Genomic DNA, 19,201 nt, shown 5'->3' on the forward strand with positions numbered 1-19,201 from the left:
GATTATGAGATTGGAAGCCGAATTGGTATATAATCTTCTCGAGTATCGAAGTGGGTTCCACTGAATGCGATAGTATGATAGTAAAGGTCTTGTTCGCGCGATGTGTTTTGAGTATATCGAGACCGAGAAGCTCATAGAGACGTGAAGTGCAACGACGAGACAGTGCGGAATAAAGATGAGGATAATATCGGTGGCTGAAGCAGTGCAAAAAATCGAGACGCAGCAGGAGATATGTATTTATTAAGACAAATTGCTAGGCTGAAGTGGCGAGGCAGGCAGGCAGTCAGAGCATGGGTGGTCCCGACATGGTTTCTCAATGGTCTAGCGCAGTATTGATCTGTTGGACAGTCACCCTGCGCTTGTAGCCTGGCGCAGTGTGGACCCAGAAATTGTCCAGGACGATGGCTGCCTGGTTGGAATATTGACGAGAAATCAGAGGATTACTATGCGGCGTCATGGACATTTAATGGCGATCTCGATATTACACGCGCGGAGCTCGAATCGCAAGCGCGTCGCGTTGACCACGTGATTTGCTGCCTGGTCCATGGGAGAACTTGAAAGGGGCATCTTGATATAGATATAGACATTTACTTGCTAGTCTAGTGGTATAAGGACGGTGGCCTCTTTACTAGGATTAAAAGATGGGTGTGATCAATGAATATATGACATAGAATCATGTTAAATGAGTAGTAACTCCATACATAGTTGGATATTGCAAGTATAAATAATAAACAAGAAAGAATGCATGTGTAGGAGCAATTTGGATCATAAAAATACTCTCACAGATCTCAAGTGAAATCGACAAACAATAGTGGTGTTCGTCCTCAGAATCTGGCATTTCCAGAAGCTAAGAATATATACGCGCCTCGCGTATATATAACGAGGCTAGCGAATGAATTATTCGGTATAGCCAGTAATCAGCCTCTCTGCTTTCCCTTCATTACTCTGGATTTCGTTGCTGAATCGGCCTGGTTGACATACTCATTAGCTGCTGGTGTTGGAACGGGTGGGATAGCCGGGAGTGAAGTGAGCCATGGAGGGATGGCAGTAGGAATGGCAGTGGGGATGATAGTAGGGATGGCAGTGGGGATGATAGTAGGGATGGCAGTAGGGATAATAGTGGGAATGGCTGTGGGGATGATAGTAGGGATGACAGTTGGGATGATAGTGGGAATAACGGTTGGAATGACCGTGGGAATGATCGGGGGTAATCCTGATGGGATGGCTGTAGGCAATCTGGTAGGAATAGCCGTAGGGACCCAAGGCGGCACTGTAACCGATGGAATAGGGAGAGACGGAATGGGCAAACTTGGGACTCCTGGAACTCCTGGAATTCCAGTAGGAATGGGGAACTGTTCTACCTCTGGCTTCGAATCATCGGAAGAGTCCGGGTTTGCACTGCGGCGTCGGTTTGGTGGGACTCCTGGACAATATGTAAGTACTGGATGCTCGATAAATATGTATATAAAGGAGTGCTAACCTAGCTCAGCACAGTATTGGTTGCCAGCTCTGGCAAGCTGGTCACGCTCGGCCTGGGAGCATTTCTGGGCGCAGCCGTGGATAAAATCGTGGTACGGCTTGCTACGACACAAGCATGCTCCGTCTCCGAATTTGCAGCCAAAACGCTGGGGGTTAGTTATGCCCTCATTGACACAGCTTTTCTAGAAGCATATCGTTAGCGGGATTTGCATGAGACATACCCCTAGGAAAGGGAAGCTGCATCATACTGGGCATGGTGGGAGGCGGAGAATGGGACCAGGGTCTGCGGCCATAACTGCAGCCACCATCATGGTAGCGGGGAGCAAAATCGAGAGCTTCATGTTGTTCGGGGGTAAGTTGAAACGGGGAAGAAATAAACAGCTGTATTAGACGAGTTGATGGCGTGTCGCCGGTGTTGTATCTAAAGACTGATTTGTGAAGTGTGCTGAGGATGAGAATGATGAGGAGAGGTGGAAGAAGGAAAATGGGCCGATGATATATTTATATCCAGCGGCAGATGATATTCAGGAGGAAAGCCTGACGGAGTAAAGCACCAGTACTTCCCTCGAGAACGAAGTAGTGTCTTCCTCCATGTTTCCCCGTGTTTATTAACGAGGATCTTCAATATGCCTTTGCGTCGGTGGAGCGGAAAGCGGGTGAGAAGGATGCTTATGCATTGCAAAAAGGGGGTCACACACCAAAAGAATAACATCTAGGAAGCAGGATTGGCCACCGTAGGGGAACTATGGCCTGTTATTGTCCACCGATGGAGACGCAGATTACGCATGGCTCATCTTTGTGGATGCATTATTGACAGAAAAAGCAATGTTATGCAGCCCTGGTGTTGAGGCGCCGCCCCCCCTTTTAGTCCAGTAACTATGACCCTTAGTTTCCTCACCACCTAAATGTTCCGGCGCCTAGTTCGAGCTAGATCGAATATTGACTTCTCCGTGTATTCGAGAACGACAGCTCTCTCGTGCATATGAGGCACTCGAGACGGAGATCAACCCATCTGATTCAGCCATGTCTACACTATGGTTCCTGGAAAGTCAAGGTGTAAGCTAAGAAGAGTGATATTGAACTGGCCAGACGGTTCTATCGCTTTTTCTCTCAACCCTTATGTAGAGTTAGCCGTAGAGATTGCTGCCATCGCTCTCGTGGAGTCGATCAAAACGCCCGGTCGTCCGTATGTGCAAAGCGAAGAGACTGCTCTAGGCGATTAGTGTGCATAGTCATATTCACAAGTCGGACAGAATAGCAAGTTTTCAATGCAACGGTGCATCCGGATTATAGCTGAAAGGAGAAGCCCATACATCCACTAGAACTGTCTCTAACAGAACTCCAGAATTATATTTCGGGGTCTCCGGGATGAGCAAAATCGCCATAAAAGACGCTCAAAATGCCTCCCGCCACTTATTGTTCATGCTGTCGCCAAACATAGCTCGTCATGGTCCCTATATTCCCCTCTCTGGTTACACCCTTAGAGAGCGCAAGTGAAACAGTATGATGAAAGTGTAGTCGTCGATAGAGCAGTAGTCAAACATGTACCACATTATATAGTGTCATGGTAAGCAAACAAGAGGGCAAACCAAATGGGTATGCATTATCAGCATTGCACTTAGGCTGGTCTGGTCGTCGGGCCAAAGGAAGGTCATGGAGCATAGACGATCATTTTATAAGTTCGCCTCGATAAACATAGCCCATGGGGTATCACAGGAACGGGAAGAGCGGGTGTAGAAAAGCGAGCTCATCATCTATAGCACTCGCGTATAGCCCGTCGACGTAGTGTTTGTTTCCTCCTTAACCGAGGAAGTTGAAGCTGAAGTTGAAGTTTGAGATGGAAAAAATTGATATCACATGATATAGATTATGACTAAGCCGTATAAACGCCAAGGATTAACGTTAAAATTAAGAATCTGCTTATATAATCACCATTTATCTTGACCCAAAGAGACAAAATGAGAGCTACATTTAACAAACGATACATGATCCAAAAGATGTTCAAGGGAGGATTGGTATGAAAGTTGCCTCTAATGGAGGACATACGTCAAAAGGCCTTTCAAAAGGTACCGTCTCCGTAGCATTTACAACCTGTACATAGCCGTACTGACCATTCTCTACAGCTACGACCCCCATGTGTTGAGCTTAGTTCGGTTAGCCTAAAGTTCAAAGGGAATCTCGCGTCTTCAAATGAGGTTCTGAAGGCTTTAGAAACCCTTGCCCAGGCACTAAACGATGTCACGACCTATGGCGGTCTAGATGAAAAGCTTGCTGAATACGCTTTCTTCCCATTATCTCAAATATTCAATGAGAGTCAGCGTATCTCCGCTCAATGCGTTGAGCTGGCTGTCAAATGTCTACAGGTCCTAGTTGAAAAAGGATGGCGTGCAAAGCTTTCTCCCCAGCTGGGCAAGCAGTTGCTCATTCTGATGACGCTTATCTCTGGGGGCCCTCCTACCCAGAGCCAGAGTCAAGGCTCCTCAACCCTTGCTAGACCACGGTCAGAGGAGCTGATTGTTGCTGTTTTTGACTGTGTTTCCTCCTTGTGCCGTGCGTTACGTGGGCCAGAGGCGGCATCCTCCATTTTTAACGAGGTAGGGTCTACTACTATTATAGACCAGACTGTCTATGTATTGCTTGAAGGGGTTGTGGACGGCGCCTCGGATGCAATTCAGAAATCCGCTGCCACGGCCTTGAATGCGTTACTATCGCGTATAACGGATAGAGTTGTGTTGGCCAGCCTTCTGCCTCGAACCGTTTCTACTCTTACCAAAACGCTTCGTACAACCTCCCAGTCTCGTCGGTCGTATAAACTTCTATGTGTCTGCCTAGACGCTCTTACACTGAATGTCAGATCGGTTTTGAACGATTCGGTTGTTTCTTCAACGAACGCCAATACTTCAAAGAAAACCGAAACGGGGCCCCTCGTCCTTGATCAATCATGGCTTAATGCGACTGTATCTCAGATTAAGCTAGCCCTTTCAAATGTCATTCGACTAAGGAACCATGAGAAGGCTGAAGTCCGCCATTGCCTACTAGGTCTGTGTTTGATGGTGTTAGAGGACTGTCCAAAGTCACTAGCAGAGTCCTTATCGATGATGGTCGAGACTATTGTGGTTCTAGCGCATATCGATGGCGACGAGCTTGATAATGAGGCCTACAATGCTTTGAAGCATCTTTTAACTTGCTCCGAGACCGTCTTGGGAATTCTTAAATCGAGCTTGCATTCGTGGATAGTTGCACTCCCTCGAGTTATGCAATCCACTGATGATGCTGCGAAACATCGAGCTATAAGACAGATATCCACCGCTTTTCAGGCGTTGTCGGACATCCAGGTTAAATCCGATATTCTCGATGATACCATGACAATGAGTTTGCATGACAGTGTATCTAATATAATCCTGTCCTCCCCCAAGTCTCCACAACCGCTGGGCACTTCTATAGATTCTGCGCTAGAAACTCTTGGTATCAGCAGCGATGCCCATTCCAACTCGTTCCAGCCGATAATACTCGAACGACAGAGCCAAAAGGAGACTCTCTCCGAAATCCAGACCATGATAGCCAGGTCAGGCAACGCCAATACATCCTACAGCATGACCAGGTCCATGCTAAATAAGCTTTACCAGTCCTCAGGCGACTCTTTTGTGTCATCATTCTGGTTAACGTTGTCCTTCCTGAAAAGCACACCCCCGGACATTATCATGAGCGATGATATACTTGATCTAGGCCCCGGACCTTCATCGCCTTCGCGGCCGCAATTAATTGAAGAATTATACTCTATGGCCCTGCCAACTCTAACAGATTTGCAGGTCTCAGATTCTAATGACTGGCGCACCCCTGCTCTTGCCCTTGAGGCAGTCGCTCTACAAGCCGGACAGCTGCAGGAGACTTTTCGACCCGAGTTAATTGACACTCTATACCCGATACTCCAACTGATGGGATCTAATAATCCGATTCTACAAAACCATGCAATGACTTGCCTTAATATAGTCACCGCATCCTGCAATTACCCGGATGCAAGCACATTGGTTATTGAGAACGTTGACTATTTAATTAATTCCGTGGCCTTGAAGCTTAATACTTTCGACATTTCACCTCAAGCTCCTAGGGTTCTGCTCATGATGATAAAATTATGTGGTTCTCGCTTAATTTCACATTTAGATGATGTTATAGGCTCCATTTTTGCTGTCCTTGATGCCTTCCATGGTTATCCCAAACTAGTCGAACTTTTGTTCGGCGTATTGGGAGCGATTGTTGATGAAGGAGCAAAAAAGCCTACATTTCTTGCGATCTCGAGCGGAGACGAGGGTACACTGCACCAACGCCCAAGGATGTCACCACAACCCCGATCAGTTTCTAGTATTGCATCCTGGTTCAAAGAAAGACGTGAAAAACGCACAAGGGAGCTAAAGATTGAAAGGAGTGACCCAGAGACACTAGAACCCCATCCAAAGAAACCCTGGGCCCCTAGCCCAGCTACTCCAGCAGATGAAGCGGACGAAATGGACACGAACTCTCAAGCTGATCAATCTGAACAGCCGCAAGAGCCTGAAGAAAAGCCATTAAGCAAACCACACGCACTATTATTAAACATCATAAAATCCATACCTCCTCACCTCTCTTCGCCATCCCCGTTTTTACGACGATCGCTTCTCTCAATCCTAACGCGCGGTCTTCCCGTTCTAGCACAGAATGAGAAGAGCTTCTTACCTCTAATCAACGACATCTGGCCTTCTGTGAGCGCTAGAATCACACTACCATCCCAAGCAGGAAAGGAGATTCCATCGTTGTCAACATCTATAAAAGAGCAGAAGACACATTTTGATGATTCTGGTATACAAGAGGAAACATTCGTCACAGTTGCCTCTTGCACGGCCATCGGCACCATGTGCAAGGGAGCAGGAGACTTCATGTCCTCTAGGATCGAGCATGAGTTCCCCAGATGGGCAAAGCTATATAAAATCTCGTGGAGCCAAGTTAATGAAGACGCCAAAAAGGTAGCAGAACGGCACCGTCAGCAACTAGCTAAAAAGAAAATACAAGATAAAGAATCACCCAGCAATACCACGTCGAGAGGGATAGTTAGGGTAATAGACGACTCCAGTCAGCTCTCACCACACCCAGGATTTGCGATAACCAAATCGTTCACCCATCACCATTCAATTTGGAAAGCACTTACGTCGCTATACACCACAATCTTATCAAACGTCAGGTTACCTGCAGACATTGGCGATAATATCTGCTACTCTCTGGGGGAGTGGATAACGTTTTTCCATCCAGAATTATATTCAGCCAATACATGGCAAGTCGAGGCGGGGGATGGCACCTGTACCCCCCAGGGCAATCTTGATAAAGGAGACATAGATAACGAAACCAGATGGAGCCAAGGAACCCTCGAGGAGGCCAAGCGCGCCCTTCGAGCTATGAACTCTTGGAATCCTGATTTGACTTGGTTTATATGCATGCAAGGCATGGTAGGGCACCTGGGCTACCAAAAGCCTAACCCTGATCGAGGCACAGAATTATTGAAGGGGACTGTGGTTGAGAAGATGAACCGTGAATTAGCGCGCCTGGGAAGTGATGTTGACCTAGTAGACAGTCGGTGGAAATTTACAGAGCTCGTGTTTTGATGCTATCAAGGTAGATACGGCATGCCTCTTATATCTACAGCGAGTTTATTTACAAAATGCATTATTCCGTGGTTTACTATAATTGAAAAATGGAGTGTTTGAAACAAATTAGTTAGTTTTAAAGAGGAGTGTTAAACAAGCGGGGAGCGGCTATCCGTTCCTCGTGAAGCCCGAAACATGCTGGAGATGGTAATGAGTGTAGTATAACATACCAGTGCGACTGTCAAGTAGCATACAATAAAGGATATACGATCAAGGGGTTATTCTCAATAAACCCAGGAGAATGCAACTGGAGAATTGAGCGAGCATAACAAATTGGGTACATCTAAGATATAGAAATGAAGAACAAATTCAAATCAAGTTGTCAAGAGTGGAGATTCAGAAGAAGGAAACGGTCGCAATTTCTTTCTTTTTTTTCTTTTTTAGGATTTTCAAATGCGGCATAAGGAGTGATAGCTTTCCATACTTTACTCGTCGTCTTCCTCGCTTTCGTCTTCGCTCTCGGCAGTCTCAAGCCACTCGAGGAACTTCTCAGCGGACTTGCGAACCTTCTTGCTGGTAGCTAGGTCGACGTACTTCTTGCTGGCTTTGGTGCCCCAGCTCTTAAGCAAATCCTCGGAAACCAAGTCGTTTTGGTAGTACGTGAGAAGGATGGAGGACACCATTGGGAGAAGGTTTGGGCGGTCTTTGCCGACGAAACGTTCGGTTCCTCCGAGAAGAGCCTTCTCATGGCGCTCGGAAGTAATCATCTATGGGAATTGTTAGAACGGTACATACACCTCGGCACTTAATGGGTTCCGTAGATAAGCTTACCTTCTTCAAGAGACCAGCACGAGTTGGAATCTGCTTGACGATGTTGTCATCGAACAGGATCTGAGCCAAAACCGAAAGGGTCTTGTGCTTAGATTCGATGCCGAACTCTTTAGCCTTCACGTAGATGTCAACATCGCTGACACCTGCGGCACCTTTGTCGGACTTCTCGGCAGTTTCGATGATCCAGCTTCCAAATTGATCATAGGAGCTAGCGACTGCGTTTTCGCCATCCTCATCGCCGTCACCGTCGTTGAAAACGAGAGTGCGCTTGAGGTCATCGGGAAGCTCTTGAGCACGGGCCCTGACAGCCTCCTCTGAGACATCGACGGCCCATTCATCGTCATCGATGTCATCAGTATGCTCGATTGCCTGGGCCTCAGCCTTGATTCGACGAGTGAGTTCGTCATCACTGTGAGCATCAACACCCACGTCACCATTGTCGTCTCCCATATCAGAACCATTGCTGTCTCCTGGGCTACCGTTTGTTTCCCCATTCTCTCCATTCTCTCCCTTCTCCTTGTTCCTCTCTCGGCGAGATTTCTTGGTTGACTTATCCTTCTTTCCCTTCTTCGGTTGATTCTTCAAGATGAAGGAGCTGAGCTTGAGACGGGGGTCCACATCTGAGCGTTCACCACAGGCCTTGCAATCAAGAATGATAGACTGGTCTTTGATGACGACGTCAGTCTCGGGGTTCTTGCACTTCTTGCAGAGGACGAACTTGGTGATGAAACCGTCCAGGTAGTCCTGAAGCTTGGGAGCGTCGTGAGCACCGTTGATGATCCAACGATCGTCTGTGGGTTTAGAGTTTGCCTGTGCTCCAAGTTCGAAGCCGAAATACTTGATCAAATCTGGTGTGAATTAGCCTTTTGGTGCAACCAATAACTCAGGAGCAAAAATGGGTAGACAGAGAAACATACAGGATGGGGGTCGGCTGAGGGACTGGGCAACGCTGTTCAGGTTGACGACAACAGTTTTGATACCGTTGCCCTTGCCCTCGATCTTGGCTTGGAGACGCTCCATCTTATACCGATAGAAAGGGTCGGAAATGTCCTATCCAGGGCAAAAGTACGTAAGCATGACAATTCATCCCCAGGCAGATCCAAACACGGATGCAGATCGATACATACCCGACGAATGTTGATGTTAGCCATATTGCCGAGATGGATAGTTTTATACGCTTAAGCGAGCTGAGTCGAACACGGAGAGAGGATGAGAAAAGATTGGATTACTGCTACACGACATGCGTAGTAACGGCAAAGGAGCAACGGCGGTTAGAATGAAACGATAGCACTGAGATAAGTCCTCGTTTCTGATATAGGATGATCTTGACGGTGACGTGGATCGGGAATTTCAACCACACGATCTTGAATGGACACTACAAGGTTTTCGCACGGGGCGAAAAGGTTGCAGCGCGAGCGGCAGGTGGTGTTCGAAAGCGTTTTCGTAGGGCGAATACATAGACAGGTGCTCGATCTTGCTCGGTGGCTTCTCTGAGCGATGAGGAGAACCAAGAGATCTACTATGTAGAGAGGTGCCGGGCGGACGTGATAGTTCCGACGGACAGTGGGCGGGCAATCGGGTTCGGTCAGGCGCAGTACAAAAGCTGTCGGGGTTGCGGGCTCAGGATCTGTGAAGCTGCGGTGTCGAGAGCGATGTGAAGTCGAAGTTGGAGGGGACGAGGACGAATCCTTTCGTGTCTCGCCGGGAGAGGAAGAAGTCGAAAATTCTGCGGCAAAACGTAAATCCGGCTGAGTAAGCAAGCTAGTCATGTGACTAGCGGACTTCGATACAGCATGAAAGCAGGATAGATGAGGACAGAGAGGATGAGGATGGATAGAATGATAATAGAGGACAGAATGAGAATAAATAAGAATTAATGAGGGTACGATAAGGATATATCAATAATTACATGTCTAAACTGGTCCTCTCTAGTGTTCTTGATAGATGTACAGTAAGGAATAACATTTCGCCGAAGTCCGGCGGCGGTTCCCATTAGTCAGCAACCCCCCTTCCCGATTGAGGGACAACTTACGGAGTACTTTGATACTCTATATACTCTGTCTTTTGATATATAGATATCACAGTTGGAGGATTTTTTCTGGCGGCCTCTTGGGTAATTAGTCAAGTTGTTGTAACTTAGCAAACTTGGAATTGCGCTTGTTAGGATTCACTTCTGGATCCGCGGATTCCTGCAGCTGGCTAAAGAACTCCGTTTATGGAACTTCCTTTCTATATCTCTATATATATTTCTCTCTTTCTGGCCTCAATTTCTTCTGATATTATTTATAATATCCCCTATCTATACACTCAAGAAACGATATCCTTCTTGACCAAGTTACAAGGATGTTAGCGAATCTTTCCTTATACCTGGTCACGGACTCTACTCCTCAGATCCTAGGGGGCAAGGATCTATGTTCTGTCGTTGAGCAAGCTATAAAAGGCGGTATGCATATATTCTTGCGGGTGCTGTTTTTACTGGATATACGTTGACATGGCCCGTTAAATGTATAGGTGTGACCATCGTTCAATATAGAGACAAGCATAGCGACACAAAAGAGTTGATCGAAACAGCAGCAAAACTACATGCAGTAACCCTTAAGCATAATACCCCCCTCGTCATCAATGACAGGGTTGATGTTGCCCTCGCTGTCGGGGCTGAGGGAGTCCATCTAGGCCAAGATGATATGAGTAACGTTACCTTTCCAACGCCGTACGCTGCCGAACCATGCTAATCATTCAGCTACAGACATCTCCCTTGCTAAGAAAATGCTTCCTGAGGGAGCAATTATTGGGGTTACTGTATCCTCGGTTGAGGAGGCTCGGATTGCGGTGGAGAGCGGTGCTGATTATCTAGGCATCGGCACCGTGTATGCCACACCAACGTATGTACCATTTCCACAGGCCTTACCTTAGCCCGGCCTTATTATTATCTTGACGAGCTAACCTCAGTAATAGGAAAACCAACACCAAGTCTATAATTGGTACGGCAGGCGTTAAACGCATCCTCAATTGCGTTTCGTCTATATCCGACAAAGTCGGTACGGTGGCCATTGGTGGTATCAACCTTAGCAATGTCCAACGAGTCGTCTATCAATCACAAGGCCTTAAAAAGGGGCTAGAGGGCGTTGCAGTAGTAAGTGCGATAATGGCTGCTGATGATCCCCAAGCAGCTGCGGCTTCGTTTGCAGAAGCAATCCGCCAAAATCCATCGTTTGCAACTGTTCCAATCGCCCCTCGTGTAAATGAGGAGGGCTTACTGTTGAATGGGGTTGATGCACTTGTTCGTAAGGTCGCCACTGCACATCCCCTATGCCATAACATGATTAATTATGTTGTGGCTAATTTTGCTGCAAATGTCGCGCTTGCCATGTAAGTGGAGCTTTTAGATATCCCCCAGTTTTCAATATCGGGTTAAACTGACTTTTTGCCTTTTTTCTAGTGGTGCTTCGCCAATTATGTCCGGATATGGCTTGGAAGCTTCAGATTTAGCTAAGAATAACGGTGCTCTACTAATAAACATGGGGACTCTGAATAGTGAGAGCATGGACAACTATCTGCAAGCAATTCGTGCCTACAACGAAGCTGGAAACCCAGTTGTCCTTGACCCGGTAGGAGCAGCAGCAACCAAAATTCGACGGCAGTCCGTCAAGACACTTATGCAAGGGGGTTATTTCGACCTCATCAAGGGAAATGAGAGTGAAATAAGCCATATCTATGGCCGTTCTCCTAGACATCAGGTTGGTGTTGATAGTGGCCCGAGTAAGCTAGATGCCAAGGAGAAGGCGATTCTTGTTCGAGATCTTGCCATAAGGGAGAGTGAGTGGAATAGCCCCCTTTCTCGTTTTGCTAATACTTTACCTCGCCGTTTTCTTTGACTAACTCTAATCCTACTTTATAGGGTGCGTTGTTCTTCTCACTGGGTCAACCGACTATCTCAGCGATGGTGCGCGTACTCTTGCTGTCCGTAATGGCCATGAACTTTTAGGCCAGGTTACAGGCGTAAGTCTATCCAAGTATCCTTGCGAGAGTAGAAAACAAGAAAAATGAGGGTGTATGGAAAAGCTATGGTCATTGATTAGCTAATTAATATCCTTGAACAGACTGGCTGCGCTATCGGCACCATCAGTGCTTCATTCCTTGCTGTGGAACGACAGGACAAACTCCTCGCCGTATTATCGGGGCTGCTCATGTTTGAGGTTGCCGCTGAACGAGCTGTGAGTAACGGCTTTAAGGGGCCAGGCAGCTTCGTCCCTGCACTACTGGATGAGCTGTACTCGCTCAAGATCCAGGCGACGCAGTCTAAATCCGCTCCAATGGATATCATCAAGAATGCGGCCAAGCTAAATTTCATTCATCTTTAGAGGGGTGGATATCAAAAGGATACAGGCAATTTATAGACAAGGTTACCTAAAAGAATTTTTGGAGCATTATGATGATAAATGATATGTGGCAAAAGAATGCATTTAAATTTAGCTTAGAGCCGTTTACCTATTCGTAAATGATATCCTGATATTTCTAGATTAAATAAGTATTCGCAGCTAAATCTTGCTAGCGGAGCAGAATGCTTCCAAAGCACTCTTGGTCTCCTTCCCAGTTTCTTTAACTAGCCCACTAATCTCCCTAAATACCCCTATCTTAGAATCACCCATGATCTCAAACAACACGCTCTCACTCGTGGTCACAGTAGCACCTGCATCCCGTAGTCTAGCCAACGCTACATGTCTCTCCTCTGGATTGGCACTGCTCACCCCATCAGCAATAATGTACACCCGATGGCCCAATGATAGAAGGTCAAGAGCTGATTGAGTCACGCAGACATGCGATTCAAGTCCAACAATTATAGCATCAAGAGGTTGCTCGCTGGCTGTGTTTGGTAATTTCTCCTTGACTTCAGGCGTTATCATCGAGAAGAGGGTTTTGTCACAATTGATGCGTAAGTTAGGGTTCGAGGGCTGAAGGTATTCATCGAACTCGGCGACAGTGGGACCCAGGCGTGCGGTGTTCTGTGTTGTTACGTATATCGGGATGTTGAGAGGCTTGGAAGCTCGAAGGAGTTTGAGGGACGTAAATACTCTGAGATTGGCTTGTTAGCGGGTATTTAACACTATAGCGCCATGACAATAGACTCACAATTTCGGGAATTCATATGTAATCGATCTAAATCTCTCCTGGATATCACAGATGCTAGATGAATCGGTTAGATGCTGGCTAAATTCGACGACGTCCCTTCACGGGTACCGTTTCAAACTATCAACGAAACGGGACGAGGTTGTAGCAGACAACATACAATAATGCAGGATTCCCTATTAACCAGCCAGTTAGATTATTGAATGCATCCTATCCGGCGTAGATGATAGCCAGGTCGCAACTGGGAATGCAGGCACAGGGTACGTACTGATGCGGGCCGCTCTAGCGTTCGCCATTGTGGCCGAGTGCATAAACCGAGATTGGATGGGCGCTGCAAACAGTTTCTTCGCGAGCATTACTCCGTGTAGACAGGAATATGTAGCAAGGGAAGATGGTTATCGAGGTGGATGAAGGTTGATGTTGGATAGACCGAGGTTGTCGTGAGGGGGAGTGGGGAGGAGTTTATTTACCCCATAACCACCATCGTTGTTCCATCTCAACCACAACATCTCATCACCTTTTTCATGAAGCTATGGACAAACACCTATACAAGCTGCGACCAGACAAACGAGTACCTTGATGGGGCTATATCATGATCTCGCCAATTCAGGCTTCGTTTCCAAGTACCCAAGACTCCCCTGCTGGCCCCAAATGCAGTGCCTAGCTGGAACCCCTGACGGAACCATCGCTCTCTCCCATGCTGTGCTGGCCTCAAAGCAGCTGGAAACAGAATTATAATCAAGACTAAGGCATTATCGCTCAACTTACGGACTCCTAATGATCGACACTCGGGTTAATACCAGCAATACCCCAAGATTAGACTCTGCGGGAGTCGTAAACCAAGCCAAACACGAGCCTACGAAGTGCAATAAATGGCAGAGGCAGACGGTTATCATGGCAATGGAAGCTCTCGGCACTGTCATTGCAGCAGTTCGTTCGAGGTCAGCTACTCCAACGCATATCAACTTTGGACGGGGAACCGGTAGGGGTATCATTGGCCGGTTCGCGTCGCTTTTGGTATAAATAGGCCGCTAGCTATGGGAAAAGCCAGTGGTCATTCTTCTCCATATTGTTGACTTCGGACGCGGGGCCGCAAGCAGGGATCGATGAGCCCACGCCTGCCATGGAATGAGCCCCGCTCAAAGCCCACAAACTGAGTGTCGACGAACAGAAATTGCTGGGATCAGTTTCATGATCAATATACTTGCTTTGCTTAGGAGTCTAGAAATGTTTTTTTTCCGGTCATTTTGTCACAGCGGTCATCTAGCTGCTTAAAGCTGAGGGACTCGTCACAGCTTCGGCCCCACCTGGTCGTACGGCACCGCTACAGCCTTCGGCTACGAGGCACCTTGTTGCCCCGTGGATATTAATAAATATGCCAAAAGAGGGCTCCGCTACTTCCTAGGCTGCATACCAACCACAGCCGGCATGTAGTTCTAAGTCCAAACCCTGGGCCGCGCGGGGAGGAAGTACACCAAGAACCGTATGCAGACGCAGCGGCACGGATGCAGAGGGCTATGAATCCTGACTAGACAATGGGTCCGCAGATTCTGGGTTAGGGGATTACCCGGCAAGAGCCACAAGACCGACCAGAAAACCGGGAGACAGGAGAGTTTAACGCCAATTGGACTGCCACGTTGCGCAAATTGCTAGACAGGGTACTCTTCCAGCTGGATTTAATCGTGGTCGGGGTAGGGGCGGCCTACTCGGGGTATTGCACAGCTTCGACGATGTCAGAGGAGAAAATAATGCCTCAAAACATGCTATCATAGCTATGCTATGTGACGACATCTCAGCTTGATTGCAGTTGACGATTACAAAGGCTTTCACTAGGAGTTGACACGGCCATTTCCATACCCATTTTTTGTAGTTTTTGTTTATTCTGGTGTCGATATTACCCCGAGTATACTCCGAATATCGACTGGAGTAGAAGAGAAGAGCAATGTTACCCTGTAGAGTACAGGATGTCCCCATAAGGCTAGGATATTCTAGTCCCTTTGTCAACTCGAAAGATCGTATGGGCGGGTTTTCGGGCTTAGCTTATGTCGACTTTACATCCAATATTAATATATCTGCTACTTGGCTACATGCGTTCCCCTGGATCATAATAGGGGCCGCTGTCTATAAAACAAGCCATCCGGCGGAATGCCACGAACTATCCCGCACCAACCGTCATGTTCCCGGGCACTTCGGGGCGCTTCTTAGACGGCTCCCTAGCGGTAACCATCTCTTCGGGCCGCGCCGCCAATCATGAAAGATACCCTCCACCAACAATCCTAAAGATATCTTCTTGCACCCTATGGATATTTTGAGAGTAGTCACAGACTGCTAATCTCCCCGTGCACTTTATGCATGCATGCACCATTTTATCCTAGCAGACTGATGGGATGCAGTCTATCCAAGGATAACTCAACCCTTGCATTTCGAACGGTATAGACCGCGGGAAATCCCTTGCCTCACTTCGACAACCCTGGTGCATTTTTACTTTTTCCATAAACATCCGATGATGCTTCCAGGCTTGATTTCAAGAGGCAATGTGATGCCGTATATCCCGGACTCGAACTGTGAATTGGGGTATATATACGTCGAGTGCTACACACTCATAATAAGAATAAATTCTCTTCATCCAGTTCAATAAGTTCATATTGATTTACCTATCAGCCTTTTTGTTCCTTAAGAGAATTATCTTAAAGCCCTTACTACAAGCAATATGCAGTTCTTCACGACTTTGCTACTCTTGGTGGTGCCATGTGTGATTGCCGCACCGGGCGATACTATTGTAAGTTGTCCCAAGGCTGTCATGATATCATCCGTCTAACAGAAAGCTAGGGAATCCGTCACCCGGATTACCAATGCTCAGTCGCATCCCAGCTTGCTCTCATCGAGGGCGAATGCACTACTGCCAGCGGTGCCATGTATGTTCTAATATTGCCATCGTATAATTTACAAATCCCCAACAACTGCTAACTAAATAATAGGTCTATTAACTTTACTGGAATCACCAACTGTGATCTACACCGGTACGTCTTCACTAAAGATGTAATTGATTATAAGATAGACGAAGAAGCTAATAAAACGCAGAACTGAGGATTGCTCGGATACTCCTGACCACAGGACTTTGCAACAAGGATGCCAGACCTTTATGCCCGGAGATGAAGTATACCGCGCTTTGAAGTGTGCTCCTCAGGCATAAAGCAGCATTAAGAAGGAATTTCTCTTCGACAATCCTGAATTAATCATCTACAAGACCAATTGATCTTCTGGTTTTGGTGATACAGTCCATGTCCAGTCTCAGCGTGGAGGATTAATTTAAGATACCTGTTAATAGCTAAATTTTAAGGCTGGCGGCCTGGCAAATTTATCCCATCTTCGTCATGAAAATCTAGAAGTATATTATGCTCCGTAAAGTATTCCAAAGTCGTAGTTATGGTCTAGACAGTCGTAGAATAAGGGGTTTTGACAGCGCTAAACGGAGTTAGCTTAGTAACTATATTATGCATATTTTCCATAAGGTAGGGAAAAGAATACCTACATATCTAGAGTCTTCAATAATCTCATAAAATCTGGTCTATTTAGCCAAAGAGTTTGGAGCAGCGTTATAAGGGAATGTTTAACAATATTTTACTTTAGTTAACTAGTTACCTAGACAACTGCCTCGTATATACGGCATTCGCTTCCTCTCCCTTCATCCATCCACCATCAACCATCCGTTGGTGCAACATTTCTTCTCACTCTACGATTTATGGCGCGAGTGAATTAAACCCCGATAGTTCAATCCTTCCGTGGAGCGATTGCTTCAACACAAATACTATACCTAGTCTACACTGGCTAGATATGTTCTTTATATCAGAACTGGACACTTGTGGCAGCTTTTATTACGCAAAGAGCCTATGGCTCAGTCGATGACCATCCTATTTGTCCGTCCTTCTCTCCCTGTTACGTTGGCTACAATGGTTATTCTGTCGTGGGCTGTAAGTTGCAGGTCTTCGACATCTTGCCCAGAAAGCGAAGGATGCTGAAGTACGATATGCCCTCAGATGACGATGAAAAGTGATAATTCAAGAGGACTCAGGCTTCTCTAGCGGCGTTATGGCTGGATACTTATAGTTAGAGACAGGACCTGAGGTCGATAACTGGCTAATCAGCTCGACTGGTAAAGTAGGAAGAGTAATCATAAATTGAGCTCTTCCTCAAATAGGAGATTGCGATATAAACAAGTCCATGTGGTTTTTTTCTATATAAATTTTATAGTTCAGAAGCGTGAGGGGTCAAGGATGATTTGATTGATGCCAGCGAAAAGTGTGCATATTGGCGAGCTTCGGACAGGGGATTCGGCGTATTGATGCATGATGATGTAGCCCGCTTAAGTTTCAGATTCCCCTGCTCAAAAGAATTCCTTGAAGGCTAATATCAGGAGACTTTTAGACGCCATTGAAATAGCACGCTTGGGTTTCCATCTTTGCCAGTTGACTGCTCGGTTTGCGAACTGCTTTTCTATATTCCCTACCTCACGGGCTCAGCTGGGGGTATGCATGCATTTCTGCTTTGGCCTTGCGGTAGGCAGTCCACGTCAAATAAACCTATGTACTAATGCATGCAACAAGGTAACGCGCTTCAGCTGGAAGGGCTAGACTCGCGATTTCGCGATATCTGCATCTCTCCCTCAGCTTCACTTGGCAGATTCAGGTTTAAAGGTCTTTATGGCTTGCTTCACATGACTACGTTTAGTTATCAAGTGGAGCGTGTCAATAGGTATTTGAAAATTCTGGAATTACCCCAGTAAGAAGATATCCAGCTCATCCAGGGCTGAAATCGGCTGTTGAACGGACGGAACCGGCCATCATTCTCCAGGATGAGTTATAAAAAGGCCCTTCGTTCCCCCGAAAATTCTCATACTTGAAGCTCAAGCATCAGATTAATTCCAACATCAAAGCCTTATACAAACACCATATACCCTCTATCACTTCACAATGGGTTCTATCCTGAGAATTGCTGCTCTACTGTGCCTTGCCCTGCCAATTTCAGCCGTACCTTTCGACCAACAAATCATAACCAGACCTAATGATGGATCTCAGCGCATCAAGAACATCATGACCCCAGAGGCGTCTCATGGCGGCTTATATCTATGTTCCGGTGCCGGTTTCGTGGGCCACTGCGAGTACTATAGGACTGCCTTTGGAAGTTGCAGTAAGTAGATATGGCTATTACCCCACGACAGTCCATGACGGCATGCTTACCCATTGAACAGTTACCATAACCGATCAATTCCCAACTGGCCAAGGTGGTGTCAACGGTGTTAATGCTGCTGGTGCCGACCGTGGGTCCTGGTGTACCCTATATGCGTAAGTTTTTCCTTGGTTATAATGCATACTTGACTTGCCATATTCTAATTCGTGGTATGTAGAAATTCGAACTGTCAAGGATCCGAGCTTCAAGTCCATTATCCTGGCTATGATGACTTGCGCAAGGTCCAGTGGAGGGCTAAGGCTCGAAGCTACAACTGTGCTGCAGAGTGAGGCGGTGAAGCTGTGGGCGGCCAGGATGATAATGATTGAGGACCATCCCTTGCCCTGCAATACTCCAACTTGAAGGATGTTACTTTCAAAAAACAGCCCACTCTATAGATGTCATGTCTATATGCCTGGTTAAAATGATCTGTTTCTGCAAACAAAAACATATTTGTATTAAAAGTTAAAAGAAGAATTAATGCAGCTAGAGTCACGACGATTCATTGTTCGATGCAAAAGAAACTTTTTGAATCAAGATACAACTTAAGAATTTACCCGAGTCGTGTTTCCGTTCGAGGTTGATCTTGACCAACTCACAGCTGGTAGCCAAGGCCTTAGGCGAGCGTTCAACCCCGTCTATAGGTTATTGAATATCAAAGCCAATGAGCGACTGCATATCATCTGCAAGTGTACGGAAGAGGATGGAAGCCTATTAAGCCTGCCAGGATAAGAGTTGGAGGGACTCGAATCGATTCTTCGGGAGGTTCTAGCGAACAGCAAACAACCAACGTGAAAGCGGAGAAAACAAAAAGCATTCACCTAACTAGATACGAATTTTGATAAAGCAGCATCATTCCATACAGCTTTCTTAACTGGTTCTTGTTGGAAGCTAAGGCTACTTTTTTCTTCAAACATTTGATAACA

General features: G+C 46.5%; 6 protein-coding genes across 6 annotated transcripts; 4 read left to right on the forward strand and 2 right to left on the reverse strand.

Moving 5' to 3' along the window:
* Positions 1 to 3,437: 3,437 nt before the first annotated feature.
* Positions 3,438 to 7,109, forward strand: GIQ15_05816 (HEAT repeat protein; the record flags this gene model as incomplete). The annotated part of the gene is made up of 2 exons (XM_033553233.1): positions 3,438 to 3,494; positions 3,603 to 7,109. The coding sequence occupies 2 exons, from the start codon at positions 3,438 to 3,440 to the stop codon at positions 7,107 to 7,109; spliced, it is 3,564 nt and encodes a 1,187-aa protein (XP_033404377.1).
* Positions 7,110 to 7,576: 467 nt separating this feature from the next.
* Positions 7,577 to 9,073, reverse strand: GIQ15_05817 (eukaryotic translation initiation factor 5; the record flags this gene model as incomplete). Its single annotated transcript, XM_033553234.1, has 4 exons — positions 7,577 to 7,858; positions 7,923 to 8,770; positions 8,840 to 8,972; positions 9,050 to 9,073. 4 exons carry the CDS (start codon positions 9,071 to 9,073, stop codon positions 7,577 to 7,579), a joined length of 1,287 nt encoding a protein of 428 aa, XP_033404378.1.
* Positions 9,074 to 10,265: 1,192 nt separating this feature from the next.
* On the forward strand, positions 10,266 to 12,283 carry GIQ15_05818 (hydroxyethylthiazole kinase; the record flags this gene model as incomplete). The annotated part of the gene is made up of 7 exons (XM_033553235.1): positions 10,266 to 10,365; positions 10,434 to 10,610; positions 10,669 to 10,804; positions 10,878 to 11,291; positions 11,362 to 11,738; positions 11,821 to 11,921; positions 12,023 to 12,283. The coding sequence occupies 7 exons, from the start codon at positions 10,266 to 10,268 to the stop codon at positions 12,281 to 12,283; spliced, it is 1,566 nt and encodes a 521-aa protein (XP_033404379.1).
* Positions 12,284 to 12,460: 177 nt separating this feature from the next.
* Positions 12,461 to 13,405, reverse strand: GIQ15_05819 (isochorismatase family hydrolase; the record flags this gene model as incomplete). The annotated part of the gene is made up of 4 exons (XM_033553236.1): positions 12,461 to 12,995; positions 13,053 to 13,106; positions 13,210 to 13,225; positions 13,318 to 13,405. The coding sequence occupies 4 exons, from the start codon at positions 13,403 to 13,405 to the stop codon at positions 12,461 to 12,463; spliced, it is 693 nt and encodes a 230-aa protein (XP_033404380.1).
* Positions 13,406 to 15,759: 2,354 nt separating this feature from the next.
* On the forward strand, positions 15,760 to 16,242 carry GIQ15_05820 (uncharacterized protein; the record flags this gene model as incomplete). Its single annotated transcript, XM_033553237.1, has 4 exons — positions 15,760 to 15,828; positions 15,879 to 15,964; positions 16,028 to 16,069; positions 16,131 to 16,242. 4 exons carry the CDS (start codon positions 15,760 to 15,762, stop codon positions 16,240 to 16,242), a joined length of 309 nt encoding a protein of 102 aa, XP_033404381.1.
* Positions 16,243 to 18,019: 1,777 nt separating this feature from the next.
* Positions 18,020 to 18,565, forward strand: GIQ15_05821 (uncharacterized protein; the record flags this gene model as incomplete). Its single annotated transcript, XM_033553238.1, has 3 exons — positions 18,020 to 18,236; positions 18,298 to 18,391; positions 18,454 to 18,565. 3 exons carry the CDS (start codon positions 18,020 to 18,022, stop codon positions 18,563 to 18,565), a joined length of 423 nt encoding a protein of 140 aa, XP_033404382.1.
* Positions 18,566 to 19,201: the final 636 nt, after the last annotated feature.

Source organism: Arthroderma uncinatum, assembly GCF_011692745.1.
Source record: "Arthroderma uncinatum strain CBS 119779 chromosome Unknown scaffold4, whole genome shotgun sequence".
Lineage (NCBI taxonomy): Eukaryota > Fungi > Ascomycota > Eurotiomycetes > Onygenales > Arthrodermataceae > Arthroderma > Arthroderma uncinatum.